A 27,350-nucleotide genomic window follows, 5' to 3' on the forward strand; every position below is an offset into this window, starting at 1 on the left:
CTATATTAAGACCTGTATCTTAACTGTAGCTGTTTGTTTTTCAGGAAGGAGTGTGTCTTGATCAATGAGCTTTGCTGCAAACATTACTGCGACCACCGCACCAAGTAAGTTACTGTACTGCTATAGGAAGTGATGCTGTTTCTACTGCTATAGGAAGTGATGCTGTTTCTACTGCTATAGGAAGTGATGCTGTTTCTACTGCTATAGGAAGTGATGCTGTTTCTACTGCTATAGGAAGTGATGCTGTGTCTACTGCTATAGGAAGATATGCTGTTTCTACTGCTATAGGAAGTGATGCTGTTTCTACTGCTATAGGAAGAGATGCTGTTTCTACTGCTATAGGAAGTGATGCTGTTTCTACTGCTATAGGAAGTGATGCTGTTTCTACTGCTATAGGAAGAGTTGCTATTTCTACTGCTATAGGAAGTGATGCTGTTTCTACTGCTATAGGAAGTGATGCTGTTTCTACTGCTATAGGAAGTGATGCTGTTTCTACTGCTATAGGAAGAGATGCTGTTTCTACTGCTATAGGAAGAGATGCTGTAGGGAGAGATGCTGTTTCTACTGCTATAGGAAGAGATGCTGTAGGGAGAGATGCTGTTTCTACTGCTATAGGAAGAGATGCTGTAGGGAGAGACGCTGTTTCTACTGCTATAGGAAGAGATGCTGTTTCTACTGCTATAGGAAGAGATGCTGTTTCTACTGCTATAGGAAGAGATGCTGTAGGGAGAGATGACGTTTCTGCCACTGGGGGGGGGGGGGGGTTAAGAAGAGATATTGTTTCTACTGCTGTGTAATGAGTGGACCACCAGATAGAGCTGTTGTACCAGTTGTAAAAAGGAAGAATGTGCAATGTGAGGAGGCAGAGGAGACTTGCCTCGTCTCCTAGATCCCGTTTGTTTCTGTTAGAAATCCCAGCTGGCCTCCTTATCTGTTGATAGATAAATAATTTGTGTTTGATGTGTCGATCTTTTTACCTCAGAAACAACAAGAACCGACTAGATTTCCAGCCGAGAGATAAAGTCTGCTGTACAAAGAACGGCTACGTCACAGACAGGAACAAGGAAGTGTCTCCCGAAGAAGAGGACTTGGAGAACAGCTACGTATCTGACACGGACAGGACCAAGCGGAGACTTCCTGGTCTGGACGGAGGGGAGAGACGGAGAGGGAACGGGGCCACACAGAGAGACGGAAGTGGTGACAAAATGAAAACTAAAGAGAAGAATAAAGAGCGTCTGTGTAACGGAGAGATATTCTTCATTAAACATGTGAGAGACGAGAGGACCAATAGTTACACGTGTTTTAGGCTATTCTGTAAGCTGCTCAATTCTAATTGGCTGAGCCGTGCTCTTGGGTTGTGTCTCCTCCTATGACAGGACGTGACAGAGGAGGAGGCGGGCTCACAGCGGAGCAGGAAGCAGAGGTACTTGACTCTGGATGATGGTGACGGACGGGAGCTGTGTGTTTCCTTCAGGGAGCTGCAGAGAGAATGTAAACTGCAACACGCCTGGGCTAGGACCATACACACCTTCCAGGTGTGTGTGTGTGTTTTCTCTCTGTCTCCATTCATAAACTGATGAGAGAATGTAAACTGCAGTGTGTGTGTGTGTGTGTGTGTGTGTGTGTGTGTGTGTGTGTGTGTGTGTGTGTGTGTGTGTGTGTGTGTGTGTGTGTGTGTGTGTGTGTGTATTCTCTCTGTCTCCATTCATAAACTGATGAGAGAATGATTTAAACTAAGCAGTTCAGTAGACATTTTCTCTGATGGAATTCTTCAGTTGTACTGTGCCTTCCTTCTCTGTGCGTCAGGGGTCGGAGACCGAGACGATTGTGTACGTGCTGGGTAACGGTAGCGTCCAGACGTGGAAACACGTGTACACGGCTGTGACACGGGGACAGAAGCGTGTATATGTCATAGCTAAGCAGGAGGGCATGGCCTCGGCCATCAAGAGACGCATCATCCCACGTAACACCCGGCTGGGAACCCTGGTCAAAGAGCTGCTGGTCCAGCCTGGGGCTGAGGGGCAGGACCAACCAGACCAGAACCAACCACAGCCGGGCACACCTCGCAGGGCAGCCCCAGGCTTCGGGCCTACACAGACCACTCCTCTGGCCTCACAGACACCTAGCGGGTCTCTAAGGACCCCCTACAAAACCCCTATAGCAGCACCCAGACTCCTCTCTACGCCCAGCGTAGCAGTCCCACTTCACGCCAATCGTGTCCAGTCCCACTCTACGTCGGTCCTACCCAGGAAGCTGTGGAGAAATGAGCCTCCAACAGCTCCTCAGGCAGATGCCTCAGACACCTCTCTAATGGACGACATCACTTTCAGTCAGGCATATACCTGGTCGCCTATGAACAGCGGCTCTGAGGACCCCTCTCAGGAGCAGCCTGGGTCTTGTGAGGAGGAGGAGGAGGAGGAGGAGGAGGAGGAGGAAGGGATCGAGATGGAGGCTAGCAGCAGCGCTGTAGAGGATGGACACATGGGGAAGGGTTCACATTTAGCTGCTCGGTCTGGGGTTGAGAGCACCCCTTCCAAGAGGACGCTCAGTCCTGACAGTGACAAACAGAATGTAACTCCTCATAAACAGGTCAAGGTAAGAGGAGGAGGACGCTCAGTCCTGACAGTGACAAACAGAATGTAACTCTGGAGGAGGGGTTATTTTAGTAGAAGTGGTTGAGGTGAGGAGGAGGAGGGGGGGTTATTTTAGTAGAAGTGGTTGAGGTGAGGAGGAGGAGGAGGGGTTATTTTAGTAGAAGTGGTTGAGGTGTGGAGGAGGAGGAGGGGTTATTTTAGTAGAAGTGGTTGAGGTGAGGAGGAGGAGGAGGAGGGGTTATTTTAGTAGAAGTGGTTGAGGTGTGGAGGAGGAGGAGGGGTTATTTTAGTAGAAGTGGTTGAGGTGAGGAGGAGGAGGGGTTATTTTAGTAGAAGTGGTTGAGGTGTGGAGGAGGAGGAGGGGTTATTTTAGTAGAAGTGGTTGAGGTGAGGAGGAGGAGGAGGAGGAGGGGTTATTTTAGTAGAAGTGGTTGAGGTGAGGAGGAGGAGGAGGAGGAGGGGTTATTTTAGTAGAAGTGGTTGAGGTGAGGAGGAGGAGGAGGGGTTATTTTAGTAGAAGTGGTTGAGGTGAGGAGGAGGAGGGGTTATTTTAGTAGAAGTGGTTGAGGTGAGGAGGAGGAGGGGTTATTTTAGTAGAAGTGGTTGAGGTGAGGAGGAGGAGGGGTTATTTTAGTAGAAGTGGTTGAGGTGTGGAGGAGGAGGAGGAGGAGGGGTTATTTTAGTAGAAGTGGTTGAGGTGGGGAGGAGGAGGAGGAAGGGTTATTTTAGTAGAAGTGGTTGAGGTGGGGAGGAGGAGGGGTTATTTTAGTAGAAGTGGTTGAGGTGGGGAGGAGGAGGAAGGGTTATTTTAGTAGAAGTGGTTGAGGTGGGGAGGAGGAGGAGGGGTTATTTTAGTAGAAGTGGCTGAGGTGTGGAGGAGGAGGAGGAGGAGGGGTTATTTTAGTAGAAGTGGTTGAGGTGGGGAGGAGGAGGAGGAGGGGTTATTTTAGTAGAAGTGGTTGAGGTGGGGAGGAGGAGGAGGAGGAGGGGTTATTTTAGTAGAAGTGGTTGAGGTGGGGAGGAGGAGGAGGAGGGGTTATTTTAGTAGAAGTGGTTGAGGTGGGGAGGAGGAGGAGGAGGGGTTATTTTAGTAGAAGTGGTTGAGGTGGGGAGGAGGAGGAGGAGGGGTTATTTTAGTAGAAGTGGTTGAGGTGGGGAGGAGGAGGAGGAGGGGTTATTTTAGTAGAAGTGGTTGAGGTGTGGAGGAGGAGGAGGGGTTATTTTAGTAGAAGTGGCTGAGGTGGGGAGGAGGAGGAGGGGTTATTTTAGTAGAAGTGGTTGAGGTGGGGAGGAGGAGGAGGAGGGGTTATTTTAGTAGAAGTGGGTGAGGAGGAGGAGGAGGGGTTATTTTAGTAGAAGTGGTTGAGGTGGGGAGGAGGAGGAGGAAGGGGGGGGTTATTTTAGTAGAAGTGGTTGAGGTAGTTATTCTAAGAGAGTCAGTTGGGAAGAGTTATCACGTTTCTCTGACTCCATCTTGTTGTTGTGTCATCTGTGTAGGTGGAGCCATTCGAATCACCGCTGGGCTGTTCCAGACTGCAGCAGCTCGCCCTCTGCACGCCCACCTCCCACGGCAAACGGCTTTTCCAAGGTCCACCCTCCGATCAGGACTGAACGTCTTCTCTCCCTGACCCATTGATACCAGGATATCTTATGATTGATGGCCACTACTGCATTGATACCAGGATATCTTATGATTGATGGCCACTACTGCATTGATACCAGGATATTTGAATCAAATCATATTTTATACGTCACATGCACGGAATACAAGTGTAGACCTTACCATGAAATGCTTACTTACAAGCCCATAACCAATAATGCAATTTTAATTAAAAATAAGAGTTAAGAATGATATTTACTAAATAAACTCGTTTTTTTAAAAGTAACGCAATAAAATAAAAATAATGAGGTTATATACAGGGGGTAACGGTACCGAGACAATGTGTAGGGGGGTAGAGGTTAGTCGAGATGATTGAGGTAGGTAGGGGTAGAGTGACTGCATAGATAATAATGAGTATCAGTAGTGGGGGGGAAGGAGGGTTCAATGTAAATAGTCCGGTGGCCAGTTGATGAACTGTTCAGCAGTCTTATGGCTTCGGGGTGGGAGCTGTTCAGCAGTCTTATGGCTTCTGGGTGGAAGCTGTTAAGGAGCCTTTTGGACTTGGTGCTCCTGTACCGCTTGCCGTGCGGTAGCAGAGAGAACCGTCTATGACTTGGGTGGCTGGAGTCTATTTTTAGGCCCTTCCTCTGACACCGCCTGGTATAGAGGTCCTGGATGGCAGGAAGCTCGGCCCCAGTGATGTACTGGGCCGTACGCATTTCCCCCTGTGGCGCCTTGCGGTCGGATAGCGGTCCGGCGCCATCATTAGACAGGAAACTCTGCATTACTATCTGTTTATTTTAAATGTTTTAATTACAATCTGGGCTTGTTTCATTTTATTGATCAAGAGCCTCAGATGAGATTGTGATCATTTCATCAGTATGTTGCAATCACCTCAGCCATGTTGTTATTTTTCCACTCTGTAAATCATCTCAGCCATGTTGTTGTCTTTCCACTCTGTAAATCACCTCAGCCATGTTGTTGTCTTTCCACTCTGTAAATCATCTCAGCCATGTTGTTGTCTTTCCACTCTGTAAATCACCTCAGCCATGTTGTCTTTCCACTCTGTAAATCACCTCAGCCATGTTGTTGTCTTTCCACTCTGTAAATCACCTCAGCCATGTTGTCTTTCCACTCTGTAAATCACCTCAGCCATGTTGTTGTCTTTCCACTCTGTAAATCACCTCAGCCATGTTGTCTTTCCACTCTGTAAATCACCTCAGCCATGTTGTTGTCTTTCCACTCTGTAAATCACCTCAGCCATGTTGTTTATTTTTCCACTCTGTAAATCACCTCAGCCATGTTGTTTATTTTTCCACTCTGTAAATCACCTCAGCCATGTTGTTTATTTTTCCACTCTGTAAATCACCTCAGCCATGTTGTTGTTTTTTCCACTCTGTAAATCACCTCAGCCATGTTGTTATTTTTCCACTCTGTAAATCACCTCAGCCATGTTGTTGTCTTTCCACTCTGTAAATCACCTCAGCCATGTTGTTGTCTTTCCACTCTGTAAATCACCTCAGCCATGTTGTTGTTTTTTCCACTCTGTAAATCACCTCAGCCATGTTGTTGTTTTTTCCACTCTGTAAATCACCTCAGCCATGTTGTTGTCTTTCCACTCTGTAAATCACCTCAGCCATGTTGTTTATTTTTCCACTCTGTAAATCACCTCAGCCATGTTGTTTATTTTTCCACTCTGTAAATCACCTCAGCCATGTTGTTGTCTTTCCACTCTGTAAATCACCTCAGCCATGTTGTTGTCTTTCCACTCTGTAAATCACCTCAGCCATGTTGTTGTCTTTCCACTCTGTAAATCACCTCAGCCATGTTGTTGTCTTTCCACTCTGTAAATCACCTCAGCCATGTTGTTGTCTTTCCACTCTGTAAATCACCTCAGCCATGTTGTCTTTCCACTCTGTAAATCACCTCAGCCATGTTGTCTTTCCACTCTGTAAATCACCTCAGCCATGTTGTTGTCTTTCCACTCTGTAAATCACCTCAGCCATGTTGTTTATTTTTCCACTCTGTAAATCACCTCAGCCATGTTGTTGTCTTTCCACTCTGTAAATCACCTCAGCCATGTTGTTTATTTTTCCACTCTGTAAATCACCTCAGCCATGTTGTTTATTTTTCCACTCTGTAAATCACCTCAGCCATGTTGTTTATTTTCCCACTCTGTAAATCACCTCAGCCATGTTGTTTATTTTCCCACTCTGTAAATCACCTCAGCCATGTTGTTTATTTTCCCACTCTGTAAATCACCTCAGCCATGTTGTTATTGTTCCACTCTGTAAATCACCTCAGCCATGTTGTTTATTTTTCCACTCTGTAAATCACCTCAGCCATGTTGTTTATTTTTCCACTCTGTAAATCACCTCAGCCATGTTGTTTATTGTTCCCACTCTGTAAATCACCTCAGCCATGTTGTTTATTTTTCCACTCTGTAAATCATTTTTTATTGTTTCTCTTTTCTCGGCCATACAAAGGTTTACAGCTGGAGGAATTCCCCAAGTTATACATAGACGATAAATATCATGCTACCAAAGTATTAAATTTGTACAAAAATACTTTGACAGGTTATAATACCGGTCCGTTAGAAATAAAAAATACAATTTTTCAGGGACTTAAACAGTGAGTTTCTTTAACTGTATCATACATTGAATGATGGTTGACCCCACTATGGTAATTGGCAGTGTGTACTCCAGTATTAAGAACAGAAAAATGACCACTCCACCTGAGCTATTTAACTCAAAGGCTTCGTCTGCATAAGTCCAAAAGCTTGTTCTCTGTAGCGTTGAGGTGAATTGTAAAGAAACCTAAGGTGCAAATGTCTGCAATGAACTGTATCTGTGGTTAAATAAACCACTGGTTGTTTGTTTTTTTGACACAGCAAATGGCTTGAGATTCAACTGAACTCTTTAAAAGACAACAATAGTAGCAGTGACTGGAAGTAGTCAATTATTACTGTTGGGCTACTACGGTTGAACTGTGTGTAGTCATTTCCAGTAGTTGAGATGTCAGTCATTTCAGTAGCTGAGTATCCAGTGCATTTGATGTCAGCCATTTCAGTAGCTGAGATGTCAGTCATTTCAGTAGCTGAGATGTCAGTCATTTCAGTAGTTGAGATGTCAGTCATTTCAGTAGCTGAGATGTCAGCCATTTCAGTAGCTGACATGTCAGTCATTTCAGTAGCTGAGTATCCAGTGCATTTGATGTCAGCCATTTCAGTAGTTGAGATGTCAGTCATTTCAGTATACAGTGCATTTGATGTCAGCCATTTCAGTAGTTAAGTATTGGGAGTTGTCCATGTATAAATACAGCACTTGAAAGTGAACATTTTGAGACGACGTGGCTTTTCCAACAGTCTCTATGGCGCAAGTGAGAGAGATGGAGAGCGAGATCGTTGTCTAAATAAGAGATCGAGTGGTTGGTTATATAGTGGGAGGGATAATGCTGTCGTACGTGAGCCATTTCCACAACAACAACAACAACAACAAAATAGTGAGACCATAGAAATAGAAATCATAGAATGGGATTTTTTTCCCCCATTTCAAGTCTGATCTAGTTCTGTAAGCAAGAGACCGTGTTCTGTGAGCACTGAAGACAGAGAGGTGACGTCACTGAAGACAGAGAGGTGACGTCACTGAAGACAGAGAGGTGACGTCACTGAAGACAGAGAGGTGACGTCACTGAAGACAGAGAGGTGACGTCACTGAAGACAGAGAGGTGACATCACTCGTCCAGAAAAAAGCCACTAGTTTACATGAAGTACACGGTTCGGGAACGTCTGTTTCGTCACAGGTCAGCCTGCTTTTGAACAGACCTCTTTTTTCTGGTGTCATAGTTAGTTAGTTTTTTTTTTTTTTTATGAAGTGAAAATCTACTGGAATTACACCTTGTTGCCTTACCATTATAGGGTAAGACATTACACTGGACCCTTCAACATACATCTCTCATCATCATCATCATTAAACAAGTGTCATTTTCTATATTACAAATTCTTTGTTATTATTTGAAGCCTTTGGGGGGGAGGCAAACCTCAGAAAAACAATGAACCGTACAAAATAACATACTTTAAACAAAGCCAGTATCACACAGATTAGCATATTAGTTGATATTTACTCAAATAGGGTACAGGGATGGTGGGATATAAAATAGAAGAGCTGTTTTGAATTACTTGGGTTATTTTAGATTTTACCTCATGCTTTCCCCCCCTCCCCTTAAATCAATGGGTCATTTTGATTGGATGGTAGGAATTAAATGAGTAACGTTACTATTCCGGGTGGGATATTTAAGGTTGATTTGATATCTGGTTGGTTGGCGCTCTTTTCAGATCGTCGTTTTAAAAGGATAAAATGACTGCTATAATATGAGTGTCGTTTTTTTCTAAACCCAGTTTTATAGGTGCCTCTTCCTAAGTAGTAGTTTGTTTCAGTACCGATGAAACTACCTGCGATGTGCTGTCCAATGTTCTGAAGTAGTAGGACTTTCTCTCTGGGTTCTCCCGTAGCGGCTCAGCGGTCTAAAGTACTGCATCGCAGGGCTCGAGGCATCACTACAGCCCCGGTCTCCATCCCAGACTGTGTTTCAGCCGGGCCGAGACCAGGAGACCCATGAGGCGGCGCACAATTGGCCGAGCGTTGTCCTGGTTAGGGGAGGGTTTGGCCCGGCCGGGATTTCCTTGTCCCATTGCGCTCTAGCGACTCCTTGTGGCGGGTTGAGCGCCTGCAAGCTGACCCTCGGTCGCCAGTTGTACGGCGTTTCCTCCGACACATTGGTGCGGCTGGCTTCGGGGTTAAGCGAGCAGTGTGTCAAGAAGCAGTGTGGCTTGCCAGGGTCGTGTTTCGGAGGACGCATGGCTCTCGAACTTTACCTCTCCCTGTACGGGAGTTGCTGCGATGGGGCAAGATTGTAACTACTAATTGGATATCACAATTATTTTTGAACTATATCTCTGGTTCCTGTATCAGCACAGTGTTAGCATACCTATTTTACTCATACTGTATGCAGGCAAGTCAGACTCAGGACCACAGAGTCAGTTCTTCCTCCTTTACTAGTGCAGCTGTAAGGAAGCACATTGCATATATCACCTCCTCGTACAGTAAAAAAAACCCATCTCTTCTGCATCTATTTATGAAAATAGATCCATGTCCAAATGAAGGATAAGGTGCTTCAGGGAAATGGGCGATCCTGTATTCTAGGATTCAGAGAAGTCGCCATTTTGTTTTTGGGGAATTGCAGATTGTGTTTTGTTGTTTTGTTTCTTTCTAATTGGGCGTAGCCTAGATAAAGCTGCTTCTTCATTCTCCTCCCCAAAGCAAAGCTTTTTACATCCTTTTCTAAAAGGGTTTCATATATTATGCTTCTAGGTCAACCAGTGTGCTTGGTGACATGCATGGAGAGGAGACGTCACTTCTAGTCTCGTCTGCCAAACGCATTGTGATGAAGCCTAAGGGGACGACTGACTGTCCCGGTTCCATTTCAACATCCTCTTCCTCAGTCTTGTCTACGAGAGGCAGGACTACAGTACAGGCTTCAGAAAATAAATGGGGCTAACGTTTAAAATATTGTGCTATTTTCCAGATGTTTTTTTTCTTTCTTCCCCCAAGTCAAATAGTCTACTTAAAAATCATTGGGAAGAAGTGAGACACAGTACTGATATTTTCTCTGTAAAAACCATTAGAAATCACAGGGGGAGGGACAGAGAGCTAGTGAGACCTGGGTATGACAGATGAAGGAGGACAAGGAGGACAGAGAGCTAGTGAGACCCGGGTATGACAGATGAAGGAGGACAAGGAGGACAGAGAGCTAGTGAGACCCAGGTATGACAGATGAAGGAGGACAAGGAGGACAGAGAGCTAGTGAGACCCAGGTATGACAGATGAAGGAGGACAAGGAGGACAGAGAGCTAGTGAGACCCGGCTATGACAGATGAAGGAGGACAAGGAGGACAGAGAGCTAGTGAGACCCAGGTATGACAGATGAAGGAGGACAAGGAGGACAAGGAGGACAGAGAGCTAGTGAGACCCAGGTATGACAGATGAAGGAGGACAATGGGGGCAGGGAGCTAGTGAGACCCAGGTATGACAGATGAAGGAGGACAAGGAGGACAGAGAGCTAGTGAGACCCGGGTATGACAGATGAAGGAGGACAAGGAGGACAGAGAGCTAGTGAGACCCGGGTATGACAGATGAAGGAGGACAGAGCGAAGCCAAGTGTGAACGAGAGAGACCGAGAGAGAGAAGGAAGGAAGGAAGGAAGGACTCCCTAGAATAACTAGATAGAGGGTTTGTATCACTCTGGCCTTGTTTCCGTCACGAACGCTACACAGCAGTGGTGAAGCAACACAAACACACACGTACAGAGTGGCCAGTCCAGCATCACATGTAAACGTTTCAGCAAATGTTAGTGTGTTTTCTTTTGTCTTTTTTGTTTGTTTTAAACAACAGAACTGTGTTACTGTTTTATTGTCCAGCTGCAGTAATAAAAAGGAGAGGATCGGTCGGATGGCACTATTGTTTCAGTTCATCGCTGTTGTTATTTTTGTCTCAGGTATTTTCCAAGAGGTCAGTGTGGTCGACGTTGCCCTCCATCTTTGTAGTTCGCCTCCATCTTTGTAGTTCTTTGTAGTCCTTGGGTAGTGGTGCGTACCGTACTCAATAGTCCCCAGTGTGAGGGAGGAAGAGGAGGAAACCTCTTGTGATTGTGGCTCATGCTCTGGCTCAGAGGAAGGAGTTTAGTTTTGTCAGTGTGCTTTGACTTAGCGGCCCAGGACCCCACCATCCACCTAGGAACACTGTCTGTCTATCTGTGTCCTTAATAGCACCCTATTCCCTAGGTAGTGCACTACTTTTAGCCAGAGCTGAGAGGGGTTAGCCTGCAAAAGAGGTTCTGGACAGAAGTAGTGCCCTACACGTGCAATAAGGCTCCATTTTAGATTGACCCCCTGTCTCATCAGAGTGTTTTTCTAAAGTAGCACCAGGGGGAGGACAACTCACAGGGGAAGGGGAGAGAGAGAGAGCCTTGGGACTTCAGACCTCCAGTCTGCTATAAGGTCTTAGTGGGACAGATAGATAGACAGAAAGAGAGAGCCTTGGGCCTTCAGACCTCCAGTCTGCTATAAGGTCTTAGTGGGGTCTCTATCATCTAGCCCAGCCCCGGCCAGCGCCGCCCCGATCCCAGTCACCCCGATTCCAGCAGCCATCCTGGACAAGGAATGGTGGTTCTGGTTCGGTGGAGGGCCAGAGAGGCTGTCCCCCGGCTCGGTCCAGTTGATAACAGGCTCCTCGGCGGGTAGCTGGTTCAGTTCTGACTGGGACCCGGTTCTGGAGGAAGCAGGGTTCCTGCTGATCACCAGGTCCAATTTGTTTCCTGACTCGGCGATCAGAGGGACCACCAGACAGCAGTCGAAGTCTCTGGTCCTCACGTGGTTGATCTGAGAAACCAAAAGACAAGAGAGAGAGAGTTATTTAGATTTGGGTTTAAAAAGCTTTTGAGGTCCATTGAATGAATGTTAAAGAGGCAACAAAAGGAAGTGATTCCAGCCAGCACAGACTGAAGGTCCGTCGTGGCAAACCTCTGTTTGACCATCATCTGGTGAGCAGAGGTTTGCCACGACGCTGGTTTATATCTGGTTTAAAAGCTTTGGTTTAAAAGCCAAACAAATATGTCATATTTGTATTTCCTGAGACTGAAAGTTTAACTTCAGGCTTTGCCTCAGAGCGGTTTCCTTTCATTTCAGTTAGGAGCCGACAAGATCAATACATCTACTCTGTTTAAACCTTCAGGTGAACCGTTTGTAAAACCCAGTCCTGTTCTTCAAACAGGAAGTCAGAACACTTACGTTCTCTCTCTCTCTGCTCCTGTGTACGGCTGATTTAATATTTACTGATGTACCCGTCAATTACAACCACAGTAAACATACAAGCTGAATAACGTATCATCTTGGCTATCGGAATAAACTGCAGTTCATTTCCTTGAGCACCTTTTGTGTTTGTGCTTTTAGAAACAACTTTGTCAGCGACTTGGAAAAAAATAAAAGTTGAATAACGTCCCAGGTTGACGTTAACCTGTCAGAAGACTAAATTGTAGTTGAGTTCCTTGTTTGTGCTTTTAAAAAACAACAACAGTGACCTGAGGGAAGCTGATAAGGAAGACAGTCTCTCTCTCTCTGAGCAGCGAATAATGAGACAACCTTTCTTTTCTTTTCATATGCTAATGACACGTTCACTAGATTGACAGCTTCCTGGAGAGGGATTCATCTATCCATCAACACGACTCTCTCTGCCAAGTCAGCCTCACTTAGACCAGCGGGAAATTAGGCCAATGTTGTGTATCAATTTGGGACCCCCAAAAAAATTACAAAAAATCTTTTGACGTTGTATGAACTGTGTAGATCTGCTCTACTTTAGGGAGTTCTGTAACACCCATATCTACTTCCTGTCTTTAGCTACATGGAGGAAATAGAAACTATTGGAAAGTCAAATGATTTCTTATCTAAATGTTGAACGTGCTTATGGGCGACGGAGAGAAGCAAAATGGTGCAGTTTGAGGCCATGTGGCGGAGAGAGATGCGGGCGGGGGGTGATGGTGTGTGTGTGTGTGTGTGTGTGTGTGTGTGTACCTGTAGCAGCCTGTCGTAGGACTTCAGCCCCCCGACCTCTGCAGGTCCCCCTGGGCGGATGTTGTTGACATAGACACCTTTCTCCAGGAGGCCATCCGACACACTGAAGCCAAAGTCTTCAAGGTCCGACTCCTTCAACAGACTCACCTGCAATCAATCAATAATGTCCTCAACTATCAATGAATCATTTAACCTGGTGTAAATAATGCAGTTGATTGATAGACTGGATGACAGGCTGTGTCTGCTGACAGTCATAATGTGATTGATAGACTGGATGACAGGCTGTGTCTGCTGACAGTCATAATGTGATTGATAGACTGGATGACAGGCTGTGTCTGCTGACAGTCATAATGTGATTGATAGACTGGGTGACAGGCTGTGTCTGCTGACAGTCATAATGTGATTGATAGACTGGATGACAGGCTGTGTCTGCTGACAGTCATAACGTGATTGATAGACTGGATGACAGGCTGTGTCTGCTGACAGTCATAATGTGATTGATAGACTGGATGACAGGCTGTGTCTGCTGACAGTCATAACGTGATTGATAGACTGGATGACAGGCTGTGTCTGCTGACAGTCATAATGTGATTGATAGACTGGATGACAGGCTGTGTCTGCTGACAGTCATAACATGTCAATACCAGAGCTTCATCATAAATGAAGCTGTCAAAAAGCTCAAGTTGAAGACTCGCAGACACTTAAGATGCGTCAGCACGTTCTTACCTTCACAGGGTTTTTAACCCCTCTGACGTTCCATGAAATTAAGTAAACAGTGTAAAGAAAAGCAGCAGTACTCGGTCCCTAGAGGGCCTTGGAGGGCCCCGGAGGGCCCCGGGGGGCTTTGGAGGGCCCCGGAGGGCCTTGGATGGCCCCGGAGGGCCTTGGTGGTGGTTTATCATCGTTACCTTGTGCAGCTCCACGGGTGTGGGCGACATGACGTCATTCATCTCCTGCTTCATCTTCCTCATGGCGAAGGCCTTGCGCCCCCCGTCGCTGGGCAGGGTGTTGGAGCGCGAGGACTGGTTGTACTGCGGCCGGGCTGCGCTGCGCTCCTGGAAGCTGGCCTGCCGACCCAGGTGGCTCCTCAGAGGAGCAGGGTCATGGTTCAGACTCAGACTGCTGCCTGACATAATGGTGGCCTGGAGGGGGGGGGGGGGGGGGAGGAGACACCGGGGGAGGAGATGAGGGAGGGAACCGAGAGAAAAAGAGAGAGGGGGGAGAGGGAGAAGATGGGGGAGGGAGAGAGGAATGGGAGAGGGGGGAGATGGAGAGGAGAGAAGGGAGAGAGAGAGAAGGGAGAGGGAGGGAGGGAGGGAGAGAGAAGAGAGAGTGGGAGAGGGAGGAGATGGGGGAGGGAGAGAGGAAGGGGAGAGGGGGGAGATGGAGAGGAGAGAAGGGAGGGAGCGAGAAGAAAGAGTGGGAGAGGGAGGAGATGGGGGAGGGAGAGAGGAGGGGGAGATGGAGAGAAGGGAGGGAGAGAGAAGAGGGAGGGAGGAGAGGAGAAATGAGAGGAGAGAGAGGAGGGGGAGGAGAGGGGAAATGAGAGGAGAGAGAGGAGGGGGAGAGGCCAGAGAGGGAGAACAGGGGGTTATGGTGATGAACTTCCAAAGTGAGATATGAAGTACAAGGTCCGCTCATGGACATGAGAAGTGCTCCAGGTGTAGAATGTGTTCAAGCAGTGTGTCAAAGAGAAATGGTTTGATTGTAGAATAATAACATAGACAGTTCCTGTCAGAGGAGATGGTTGGTTCATCATCATCATCATCATCATCATGACCCAATGAACAAACAAGCAGAGACGGAAAAACTTCAAAACCCAAGACGCCTTGCAGCAACTGTCCCATCATGCTTTGCTCACACCGCCATGCCCATTGTCACGTCATCATCATCACTCTTCCCACTGATTGGACAGGAATGAGTGATGTCACTCAAACCACCAGACGTGGAGGTCTCATGTTTGTGACAAACTGAACACTGTTTCACCCAAGCTGATGCATAGAGGTGCTGCAGGAACCGAAACAGTTTGGCCAACAACACACTGTCACAGTCTCCATGCACCAAGACACAAGGTACAGCGCTTTGACTCTAAATGGAAGATGTGTGTGATTCATTCCAACATACAATTTGCCAGTTTTCATGTTGACAAATGCAACATGCTCTTCACTACTGACATGAATTAACAGACGTGTTCATTTAAAGCGAATGAGGAGCCGTAGGGTGTGTTCAATCCAAGTGGAGGTGGCATTTAATTCAGTCAAGCCTCCTTGATTTAATGTCTCCAAACCCGAAAGGATAATTATTTCTCTTTATTCCAAACTAACCTCTGTGATTCACACGGTGTCACTTACTTCCTGCATTGACACTTAATTTCAAGGTTCATTTACAATGTATTGCTGAGCGTCAACACACCTCCAGGCAGCACTACGGATGCATCCCAAATGGCCCACTATTCCCTTTATAGTACAGGGCCCATGTAGTATATAATGTAGGGAATAGGGCCCATGTAGTGTATAATATAGGGAATAGGGCCCATGTATTGTATAATATAGGGAATAGGGCCCATGTAGTGTATAACATAGGGAATAGGGCCCATGTAGTATATAATATAGGGAATAGGGCCCATGTAGTATATAATATAGGGAATGGGGCCCATGTAGTGTATAATATAGGGAATAGGGCCCATGTAGTGTATAATATAGGGAATAGGGCCCATGTAGTGTATAATATAGGGAATAGGGCCCATGTAGTGTATAATATAGGGAATAGGGCCCATGTAGTGTATAATATAGGGAATAGGGCCCATGTAGTGTATAATATAGGGAATAGGGCCCATGTAGTGTATAATATAGGGAATAGGGCCCATGTAGTGTATAAAATAGGGAATAGGGCCCATGTAGTGTATAATATAGGGAATAGGGTGATATGTAGTGTATAATATAGGGAATAGGGCCCATGTAGTGTATAATATAGGGAATAGGGCCCATGTAGTGTATAAAATAGGGAATAGGGCCCATGTAGTGTCTTATGTAGGGAATAGGGTGCTATGTAGTGTATAATGTAGGGAATAGGACCCATGTAGTGTATAATATAGGGAATAGGGCCCATGTAGTGTATAATATAGGGAATAGGGCCCATGTAGTGTATAATATAGGGAATAGGGCCCATGTAGTGTATAATATAGGGAATAGGGCCCATGTAGTGTATAATATAGGGAATAGGGCCCATGTAGTGTATAATATAGGGAATAGGGCCCACGGAGTGTATAATATATGGAATAGGGCCCATGTAGTGTATAATATAGGGAATAGGGCCCACGGAGTGTATAATATAGGGAATAGGGTGCTATGTAGTGTATAATATAGGGAATAGGGCCCAAGTAGTGTATAATATAGGGAATAGGGCCCACAGAGTGTATAATATAGGGAATAGGGCCCCTGTAGTGTATAATATAGGGAATAGGGCCCCTGTAGTGTATATAATATAGGGAATAGGGCCCCTGTAGTGTATAATATAGGGAATAGGGCCCATGTAGTGTATAATATAGGGAATAGGGCCCCTGTAGTGTATAATATAGGGATTAGGGCCCATGTAGTGTATATAATATAGGGAATAGGGCCCCTGTAGTGTATAATATAGGGATTAGGGCCCATGTAGTGTATATAATATAGGGAATAGGGCCCATGTAGTGTATAATATAGGGAATAGGGCCCATGTAGTGTATAATACAGGGAATAGGGCCCATGTAGTGTATAATATAGGGAATAGGGCCCATGTAGTGTATAATATAGGGAATAGGGTGCCATTAGGGACATATCCAATGAGTTTAAATATGCCAAACAACGTCTAAATGAGTAATGACCTCACCTTCATCAATGACAACACATGGTGCCGTATTGAGGCTTCGCTGGCTAGTCTGACTCACAATCAACAATGCAATATTTCAACCTTGATAAATTAGTTTTACAAAGGGGAAAAAATTTGTACGGATGCCTCTACGTGAAAATGAACATTGTTTCCTAGTTGTCGTGCCTTAAATACACAAGGATATATTTGTAGTTAGATTGCCTTTTGTGTCTAGGCTTGCCTTGAGGACAGAACAGGGAGTGTTCAGCCTGTGGTTGGCCGTGGTTCTATAGCCAGGGTAGATGGACCTCTATGGATGTCCGACCATAGAGTTAGGGTTTAAATCTATAACCTGGGTAGATGGGTTTGAATCTATAACCAGGGTAGATGGGTTTGAATCTATAACCACAGGGTAGATGGGTTTGAATCTATAACCACAGGGTAGATGGGTTTGAATCTATAACCAGGGTAGATGGGTTTGAATCTATAACCAGTGTAGATGGGTTTGAATCTATAACCAGGGTAGATGGGTTTGAATCTATAACCAGTGTAGATGGGTTTGAATCTATAACCAGGGTAGATGGGTTTGAATCTATAGCCAGGGTAGATGGGTTTGAATCTATAGCCAGGGTAGATGGGTTTGAATCTATAGCCAGGGTAGATGGGTTTGAATCTATAGCCAGGGTAGATGGGTTTGAATCTATAACCAGGGTAGATGGGTTTGAATCTATAGCCAGGGTAGATGGGTTTGAATCTATAACCAGGGTAGAAGGGTTTGAATCTATAACCAGGGTAGATGGGTTTGAATCTATAACCAGGGTAGATGGGTTTGAATCTATAGCCAGGGTAGATGGGTTTGAATCTATAACCAGGGTAGATGGGTTTGAATCTATAGCCAGGGTAGAAGGGTTTGAATCTATAACCAGGGTAGATGGGTTTGAATCTATAACCAGGGTAGATGGGTTTGAATCTATAGCCAGGGTAGATGGGTTTGAATCTATAACCAGGGTAGATGGGTTTGAATCTATAGCCAGGGTAGATGGGTTTGAATCTATAACCAGGGTAGATGGGTTTGAATCTATAACCAGGGTAGATGGGTTTGAAGCTATAGCCAGGATAGATGGGTTTGAATCTATAGCCAGGGTAGATGGGTTTGAATCTATAACCAGGGTAGATGGGTTTGAATCTATAGCCAGGGTAGATGGGTTTGAATCTATAACCAGGGTAGATGGGTTTGAATCTATAGCCAGGGTAGATGGGTTTGAATCTATAACCAGGGTAGATGGGTTTGAATCTATAGCCAGGGTAGATGGGTTTGAATCTATAACCAGGGTAGATGGGTTTGAATCTATAACCAGGGTAGATGGGTTTGAAGCTATAGCCAGGATAGATGGGTTTGAATCTATAGCCAGGATAGATGGGTTTGAATCTATAACCAGGGTAGATGGGTTTGAATCTATAGCCAGGGTAGATGGGTTTGAATCTATAACCAGGGTAGATGGGTTTGAATCTATAGCCAGGGTAGATGGGTTTGAATCTATAACCAGGGTAGATGGGTTTAAATCTATAGCCAGGGTAGATGGGTTTGAATCTATAACCAGGGTAGATGGGTTTGAATCTATAGCCAGGGTAGATGGGTTTGAATCTATAATCAGGGTAGATGGGTTTGAATCTATAGCCAGGGTAGAAGGGTTTGAATCTATAACCAGGGTAGATGGGTTTGAATCTATAGCCAGGGTAGATGGGTTTGAATCTATAACCAGTGTAGATGGGTTTGAATCTATAACCAGGGTAGATGGGTTTGAATCTATAGCCAGGGTAGATGGGCCTCTATGGATGTCCGACCATAGAGTTAGGGTTTGAATGGACCCCCAGGATCTGAGACAAGCTGCACTGGTGATCATCAGAGTCTACAGAGCACCCCCCGCAGCCCACTAGCATGAGAGAGAGAGAGAGAACAAGAGAAAGAGAGAGTGTGAAAGAGAGAGAGAGAGGGAGCCAGCAGTACAGGGACGGCACCAGGGTGCCACAGTGTCAGCTACAAGCAGAGAGGAAGCCCCAAAAAGGAAAAGGGTGTACCAAGTTTCTCTTATTCAGAAGCCTGTCTGGCTCGTCCTGGAAAGAGAAGGAGCGGTTACACACATCCACAGGAAGTGACATCATGCGATTGAAAAAAAAAGAGAACTCCAAAACAGGAAGTGGAAGGGATGGGGACAGAAGAGGTGAAAGGTGAGAGTTGAGAGCTTTTCTTCACCTATATGTTACTGTATAAGTAAAGCCACTGGTCTAGAAGATACGTAGGTTTGTCAGTGTTGTGTTTGTATTGTACTGTGATGAATGAAACTGTAGATGACCTCAGCCATTTTAAATCTACTGTGATGAATGAAACTGTACATGACCTCAGCCATTTTAAATCTACTGTGATGAATGAAACTGTACATGACCTCAGCCATTTTAAATCTACTGTGATGAATGAGACTGTGGATGCCAGACTGGCAGCAGGTCTCCAGATCTTCCAGGGCCTGAGACCAGAAGTTCTCTTCCTGGTCCGGCTCGGTTAGTATTGCACTGTGATGAATGAAACTGTAGATATATTCGGCCATTTTGGCTCCTTGTTTACCTCCAGTTCTCTCAGGATGCCAGACTGGCCACAGGTCTCTAGATCTTCCAGGGCCTGAGACCAGAAGTTCTCTTCCTGGTCCGGCTCGGTCCCGTCATGACCCACAGTGAACCTAGAGGGGGGAAGAGGTCAGGGGTTAATACCCCCAGTTAGCCAATCAGTGAGCAGTTAGGGCAGGCGACCACACTGATGAGGGCTGGTGACCACAACGTGTGGGAAGGGTGTCAATGGGCTGTGCAGGCAGAGAGAGTGGAACAGTAAGTAGGTAGCTAGGCAGGGAGGATAGGGAAGTAGGCAGGTAGGATAGGGAAGTAGGTAGGATAGGGAAGTAGATAGGTAGGATAGGGAAGTAGGTAGGATAGGGAAGTAGGCAGGTAGGATAGTGAAGTAGGTAGGATAGGGAAGTAGGTAGGATAGGGAAGTAGGTAGGTAGGATAGGGAAGTAGGTAGGATAGGGAAGTAGGTAGGTAGGATAGGGAAGTAGGTAGGATAGGGAAGTAGGTAGGTAGGATAGGGAAGTAGTTAGGTAGGATAGGGAAGTAGGTAGGTAGGATAGGGAAGTAGGTAGGTAGGATAGGGAAGTAGGTGGGATAGGAAGTAGGTAGGATAGGGAAGTAGGTGGGTAGGTAGGTAGGATAGGGAAGTAGGTAGGTAGGATAGGGAAGTAGGTAGGATAGGAAGTAGGTAGGATAGGGAAGTAGGTAGGTAGGTAGGTAGGAAGCTAGGTAGGTAGGTAGCTAGGTAGCTAGGTAAGTAGGTAGGTTCTTGCCCTGTGCCACCCAGGTTAGGGTTAGGTGGGGTTAGGGTTGGGTTGGCTGGTTTTAGAACTAAAGGGGTATAAGGAGACAGCCCTGCCGTGTGCCACCCAGGTTAGGGTTAGGTGGGGTTAGGGTTGGGTTGGCTGGTTTGAGAACTAAAGGGGTATAAGGAGACAGCCCTGCCGTGTGCCACCCAGGTTAGGGTTAGGTGGGGTTAGGGTTGGGTTGGCTGGTTTTAGAACTAAAGGGGTATAAGGAGACAGCCCTGCCGTGTGCCTCACCTGCTGTCAGTGATTAGACCGGTGTGCAGTGTAGAAGCTCTGTCGAACGTCAAGGAAGAGAGGTACTTCAACAATATATCAAGAACACCAAGACACAATTTAGATTCCCTTCGAAACCCTTTTCTGATGACGGTTAGCTGATGAACAATTCTGGTGAATCTTTGTACCTCCTTGATGATCATCTTTGAGAAATAGAGGAGAACCCCCCCCTCCCCCTCCCCTCAGAGATATATACTAGTTATGAACCAGGAACATGTATCTATTAACACACTAGTTATGAACCAGGAACATGTATCTATTAACACACTAGTTATGAACCAGGAACATCTATCCTTTAGGTCATGTGAGGAGTTTTTCTGTCCTATTCCTTGTGGAATGTGTTTTTTTTGTGTAGATGTGATTCTTCAGCAAAACCAATAACCCCCCCCCCCCCCCCCCCCTTGGGGATGAATACACCCCCCCCCCCCACTCTGCTAAGCCACATCCTCAGCTGTGATTATTCTAAAGTGATGGTTTCCCCCCCCCCCCCCCACTCTGCTAAGCCACATCCTCAGCTGTGATTATTCTAAAGTGATGGTCCCCCCCCCCCCCCCCACTCTGCTAAGCCACATCCTCAGCTGTGATTATTCTAAAGTGATGGTTTCCCCCCCCCCCCCCACTCTGCTAAGCCACATCCTCAGCTGTGATTATTCTAAAGTGATGGTTCCCCCCCCCCCCCACTCTGCTAAGCCACATCCTCAGCTGTGATTATTCTAAAGTGATGGTTCCCCCCCCCCCCCCCCACTCTGCTAAGCCACATCCTCAGCTGTGATTATTCTAAAGTGATGGTTTCCCCCCCCCCCCCCCCCCCACTCAGCTAAGCCACATCCTCAGCTGTGATTATTCTAAAGTGATGGTCCCCCGCCCCCCCACTCTGCTAAGCCACATCCTCAGCTGTGATTATTCTAAAGTGATGGTCCCCCCCCCCCCACTCTGCTAAGCCACATCCTCAGCTGTGATTATTCTAAAGTGATGGTTTCCCCCCCCCCCCCCCCCCACTCTGCTAAGCCACATCCTCAGCTGTGATTATTCTAAAGTGATGGTTTCCCCCCCCCCCCCCACTCTGCTAAGCCACATCCTCAGCTGTGATTATTCTAAAGTGATGGTTCCCCCCCCCCCCCCCCCACTCTGCTAAGCCACATCCTCAGCTGTGATTATTCTAAAGTGATGGTTTCCCCCCCCCCCCCCCCCACTCAGCTAAGCCACATCCTCAGCTGTGATTATTCTAAAGTGATGGTCCCCCGCCCCCCCACTCTGCTAAGCCACATCCTCAGCTGTGATTATTCTAAAGTGATGGTCCCCCCCCCCCCACTCTGCTAAGCCACATCCTCAGCTGTGATTATTCTAAAGTGATGGTCCCCCCCCCCCCCCCCCCCACTCTGCTAAGCCACATCCTCAGCTGTGATTATTCTAAAGTGATGGTTTCCCCCCCCCCCCCCCCCACTCTGCTAAGCCACATCCTCAGCTGTGATTATTCTAAAGTGATGGTTCCCCCCCCCCCCCCCCACTCTGCTAAGCCACATCCTCAGCTGTGATTATTCTAAAGTGATGGTTCCCCCCCCCCCCCCCCCACTCTGCTAAGCCACATCCTCAGCTGTGATTATTCTAAAGTGATGGTTTCCCCCCCCCCCACTCTGCTAAGCCACATCCTCAGCTGTGATTATTCTAAAGTGATGGTTCCCCCCCCCCCCCCCCCCCCCCACTCTGCTAAGCCACATCCTCAGCTGTGATTATTCTAAAGTGATGGTTCGCCCCCCCCCACTCTGCTAAGCCACATCCTCAGCTGTGATTATTCTAAAGTGATGGTTCGCCCCCCCCACTCTGCTAAGCCACATCCTCAGCTGTGATTATTCTAAAGTGATGGTTCGCCCCCCCCACTCTGCTAAGCCACATCCTCAGCTGTGATTATTCTAAAGTGATGGTTCCCCCCCCCCCCCCCCCACTCTGCTAAGCCACATCCTCAGCTGTGATTATTCTAAAGTGATGGTTCGCCCCCCCCCTCCACTCTGCTAAGCCACATCCCCAGCTGTGATTATTCTAAAGTGATGGTTCCCCCCCCACTCTGCTAAGCCACATCATCAGCTGTGATTATTCTTCATTGGACACGGAGGGATCATGTTAGCCCTGATATGTTCCATGTAGAACTAGATGAACTGAGGGTACGTCTGAGGTCTGAGGGGAAACTAGAAACAGAGAACAGCTTTGATATCGGTCCACAGGAACAAGAACAAATCTGTGTTCTATACTTCCTGTCCCAAATCTCTGTTCTGTACTTCCTGTCCCAAATCTGTGTTCTGTATTTCCTGTCCCAAATCTGTGTTCTGTACTTCCTGTCCCAAATCTGTGTTCTGTCCTTTTTGTGCTTCATTCAAAAGCTTAAAAGGGATTTATGATAGAAGATATGCTAATGACTGAATTTATAAAGAGCTTCTTTATCAAACACAAACAGCCGTTAGCCAAAGGTCAAGTTCAAATAGCAGCTCTATGTGTGTGATCCAGCTCTACCTGTGGAAACATCTATGATTTATGCTAGAGCTGCGTCCACAATGGGCGCCAATAAGGGGGCCACATGGGAGCCACACACACACACACACAGACACACACACACTGGGGCTGCAACACCTCTAGGCCTGCCAATGCCACAAACAGCCGTTAGCCAAAGGTCAAGTTCGAATAGCAGCTCTATGTGTGTGATCCAGCTCTACCTGTACCTCTCTATTATCAGTAGCATGTACACATACAGTAATATTTCACTAATAATACTTTAAAGTTGTAGTGTTTCTGGGCTGTTGTTGTATACGGGGTGTGTGTGTGTGTGTGTGTGTGTGTGTGTGTGTGTGTGTGTGTGTGTGTGTGTGTGTGTGTGTGTGTGTGTTCAGGGAATGCAGAACAATCACTGAAACATGACTGAGGTGTTTGACAGTTGGTTGCAAGATTTTTTATAACCTTTATTTAACTAGGCAAGTCAGTTATGAACAAATGTTTATTTTTAAATGACGGCCTAGGAACAGTGGGTTAACTGGCCTAGGAACAGTGGGTTAACTGGCCTAGGAACAGTGGGTTAACTGGCCTAGGAACAGTGGGTTAACTGGCCTAGGAACAGTGGGTTAACTGGCCTAGGAACAGTGGGTTAACTGGCCTAGGAACAGTGGGTTAACTGGCCTAGGAACAGTGGGTTAACTGGCCTAGGAACAGTGGGTTAACTGGCCTAGGAACAGTGGGTTAACTGGCCTAGGAACAGTGGGTTAACTGGCCTAGGAACAGTGGGTTAACTGGCCTAGGAACAGTGGGTTAACTGCCTGTTCAGGGGCAGAACGACAGATTTGTACCTTGTCAGCTCGGGGGATTCAATCTTGCAACCTTTCGGTTCCTAGTCCAACGCTCTGGCTACCCTGCCTCTAACCACTAGGCTACCCTGCCTCTAACCACTAGGCTACCCTCCCTCTAACCACTAGGCTACCCTCCCTCTAACCACTAGGCTACACTGCCTCTAACCACTAGGCTACCTGTCTCTAACCACTAGGCTACCTTCCTCTAACCACTAGGCTACGCTGCCTCTAACCACTAGGCTACCCTCCCTCTAACCACTAGGCTACACTGCCTTTAACCACTAGGCTACCTGTCTCTAACCACTAGGCTACGCTGCCTCTAACCACTAGGCTACCTGCCTCTAACCACTAGGCTACGCTGCCTCTAACCACTAGGCTACCTGCCTCTAACCACTAGGCCACCTGCCTCTAACCACTAGGCTACCTGCCTCTAACCACTAGGCTACCTGCCTCTAACCACTAGGCTACCTGCCTCTAACCACTAGGCTACGCTGCCTCCCCAGATAAAGGGCCAGTGGTGGTGTCGCTGAGAGGTCAAAGGTTAGAGGTTCAGAGAGTTAAAGGTGAGAACAGGGTTGTACGTACCCGGCGGCGGTGGGTCTGTCCCATTCGTCGTCGCTGAGGCCCAGGTCTGCCAGGACGTTGTGTCTCTGGCGGGTGCTGACGGGGGACAGGCTGCCTTGGCTGGGCTTGGCGTTCCTCCACTCATGGCTGTGGAAGCTGTAGCCAGACGCCTGGAAACCTGGGGCTGGGACGGGATGCATACACACAAACGACAAGACTATGTTAGCCCACGGAGCTAAAGCCTAGAGCTAACACAGTCGGTTTAGCTATCAGGCAAGTTTCCTCCTCACATGAGCATGGTTCAGTCAAAACCCTCCACTACATCTCCACTGTGTGGACCTGTCGTGCTACAGCCACTCACTAGTGATAATGTAGTACAACGTCTTGGTGAATGGATCTATCTGTCATTGAACGCTTTTCCTGTCGAACTAGTTGGTCATATGAATTGAGTGTTAGTGTGTGTGTGTGAAATTCTCTCAAACTCTCTCAGTCTCTCTCTCTCCCTCTCCCTCTACCTCTCTCTCTCTCTCTGTCTCTCTCTCTCTGCCTCTCTCTCTCTATCTCTGCCTCTCTCTCTCCCTCTGCCTCTCTCTCTCTCTCTCCCTCGCTCTCTCTCCCTCTCTCTGGTCTGATATTGAGTTAAACAAAGACATCTGACTGTTTGGCTGCAGCGACTCTATTCTGCTGCTGTGTTTCATCAATAATGTAGAGCTGGTGGAGTTTCTATTCCTTGTGTGTGATCCAGCTCTACCTGTGGAAACATCTGTGATTCATGCTAGAGCTGCGTCCACATGAGTGCTATAAGGAAGCCACAAGGGAGCCACACACACACACACACACACACACACACACACACACACACACACACACACACACACACACACACACACACACACACACACACACCTCCTATGGGACATTAGATGGACGACATGATGATCTGTCCTCCTATGGGACATTAGATGGACGACATGATGATCAGTCCTCCTATGGGACATTAGATGGAAGACATGATGATCTGTCCTCCTATGGGACATTAGATGGAAGACATGATGATCAGTCCTCCTATGGGACATTAGATGGACACCATGATGATCAGTCCTCCTATGGGACATTAGATGGACGACATAGATGATCTATGGGACATTAGATGTCCTCCTATGGGACATTAGATGGGACGTCCTCCTATGGGACATTAGATGGACGACATGATGATCATGATGATCAGTCCTCCTATGGGACATTAGATGGACGACATGATGATCAGTCCTCTTATGGGACATTAGATGGACGACATGATGATCTGTCCTCCTATGGGACATTAGATGGACGACATGATGATCTGTCCTCCTATGGGACATTAGATGGACGACATGATGATCTGTCCTCCTATGGGACATTAGATGGACGACATGATGATCAGTCCTCCTATGGGACATTAGATGGACGACATGATGATCTGTCCTCCTATGGGACATTAGATGGACGACATGATGATCTGTCCTCCTATGGGACATTAGATGGACGACATGATGATCAGTCCTCCTATGGGACATTAGATGGACGACATGATGATCAGTCCTCCTATGGGACATTAGATGGGAGATGGACGACATGATGATCAGTCCTCCTATGGGACATTAGATGGAAGACATGATGATCTGTCCTCCTATGGGACATTAGATGGACGACATGATGATCAGTCCTCCTATGATTAGATGGAAGACATCATTAGATGGACGACATGATGATCTGTCCTCCTATGGGACATTAGATGGACGACATGATGATCTGTCCTCCTATGGGACATTAGATGGACGACATGATGATCAGTCCTCCTATGGGACATTAGATGGACGACATGATGATCTGTCCTCCTATGGGACATTAGATGGACGACATGATGATCAGTCCTCCTATGGGACATTAGATGGACGACATGATGATCTGTCCTCCTATGGGACATTAGATGGACGACATGATGATCTGTCCTCCTATGGGACATTAGATGGACGACATGATGATCAGTCCTCCTATGGGACATTAGATGGACGACATGATGATCTGTCCTCCTATGGGACATTAGATGGACGACATGATGATCTGTCCTCCTATGGGACATTAGATGGACGACATGATGATCTGTCCTCCTATGGGACATTAGATGGACGACATGATGATCAGTCCTCCTATGGGACATTAGATGGACGACATGATGATCAGTCCTCCTATGGGACATTAGATGGAAGACATGATGATCTGTCCTCCAATGGGACATTAGATGGACGACATGATGATCAGTCCTCCTATGGGACATTAGATGGAAGACATGATGATCACTCCTCCTATGGGACATTAGATGGACGACATGATGATCTGTCCTCCTATGGGACATTAGATGGACGACATGATGATCTGTCCTCCTATGGGACATTTAGATGGACGACATGATGATCAGTCCTCCTATGGGACATTAGATGGACGACATGATGATCAGTCCTCCTATGGGACATTAGATGGACGACATGATGATCAGTCCTCCTATGGGACATTAGATGGACGACATGATGATCAGTCCTCCTATGGGACATTAGATGGACGACATGATGATCTGTCCTCCTATGGGACATTAGATGGACGACATGATGATCAGTCCTCCTATGGGACATTAGATGGACGACATGATGATCTGTCCTCCTACGTGACATTAGATGGACTATGGGACATTAGATGGAAGACATGATGATCTGTCCTCCTATGGGACATTAGATGGAAGACATGATGATCTGTCCTCTATGGGACATTAGATGGAAGACATGATGATCTGTCCTCCTATGGGACATTAGATGGAATACATGATGATCAGTCCTCCTATGGGACATTAGATGGACGACATGATGATCAATCCTACTATGGGACATTAGATGGACGACATGATGATCAGTCCTCTATGGGACATTAGATGGAAGACATGATGATCAGTCCTCCTATGGGACATTAGATGGACATGATAGACATGATGATCAGTCCTCCTATGGGACATTAGATGGACGACATGATGATCAGTCCTCCTATGGGACATTAGATGGAAGACAT

The 27,350-nt window shown here is 46.7% G+C and overlaps 2 protein-coding genes across 4 annotated transcripts in view; one reads left to right on the forward strand and one right to left on the reverse strand.

Moving 5' to 3' along the window:
* Positions 1-44: 44 nt before the first annotated feature.
* Positions 45-4,277, forward strand: LOC139394612 (DNA helicase B-like; the record flags this gene model as incomplete). The annotated part of the gene is made up of 5 exons (XM_071142713.1): positions 45-104; positions 983-1,268; positions 1,377-1,535; positions 1,807-2,595; positions 4,092-4,277. Coding segments are annotated over 5 exons (1,408 nt in total), but the record flags the coding sequence as incomplete, so codon positions are not given.
* A 6,330-nt stretch (positions 4,278-10,607) lies between these two features.
* Positions 10,608-27,350, reverse strand: part of LOC139394611 (glutamate receptor interacting protein 1) — a 180,917-nt gene continuing 164,174 nt past the window's right edge. For 2 of the 3 annotated variants that reach the window (XM_071142712.1, XM_071142711.1), the window contains exons 20-24: positions 24,276-24,438; positions 19,284-19,395; positions 13,726-13,959; positions 12,818-12,964; positions 11,196-11,629 (exon numbers count right to left, since the gene is read on the reverse strand). In XM_071142712.1, the coding sequence (XP_070998813.1) occupies positions 11,312-11,629; positions 12,818-12,964; positions 13,726-13,959; positions 19,284-19,395; positions 24,276-24,438 (974 nt within the window). In that variant the 3' untranslated portion in view covers positions 11,196-11,311. Of the gene's footprint in view, positions 11,630-12,817; positions 12,965-13,725; positions 13,960-18,742; positions 18,779-19,283; positions 19,396-20,322; positions 20,362-24,275; positions 24,439-27,350 lie in introns of all 3 variants that reach the window. The other variant, XM_071142710.1, reaches the window with a different exon arrangement.

Source organism: Oncorhynchus clarkii, unplaced genomic scaffold, assembly GCF_045791955.1.
Source record: "Oncorhynchus clarkii lewisi isolate Uvic-CL-2024 unplaced genomic scaffold, UVic_Ocla_1.0 unplaced_contig_6237_pilon_pilon, whole genome shotgun sequence".
Lineage (NCBI taxonomy): Eukaryota > Metazoa > Chordata > Actinopteri > Salmoniformes > Salmonidae > Oncorhynchus > Oncorhynchus clarkii.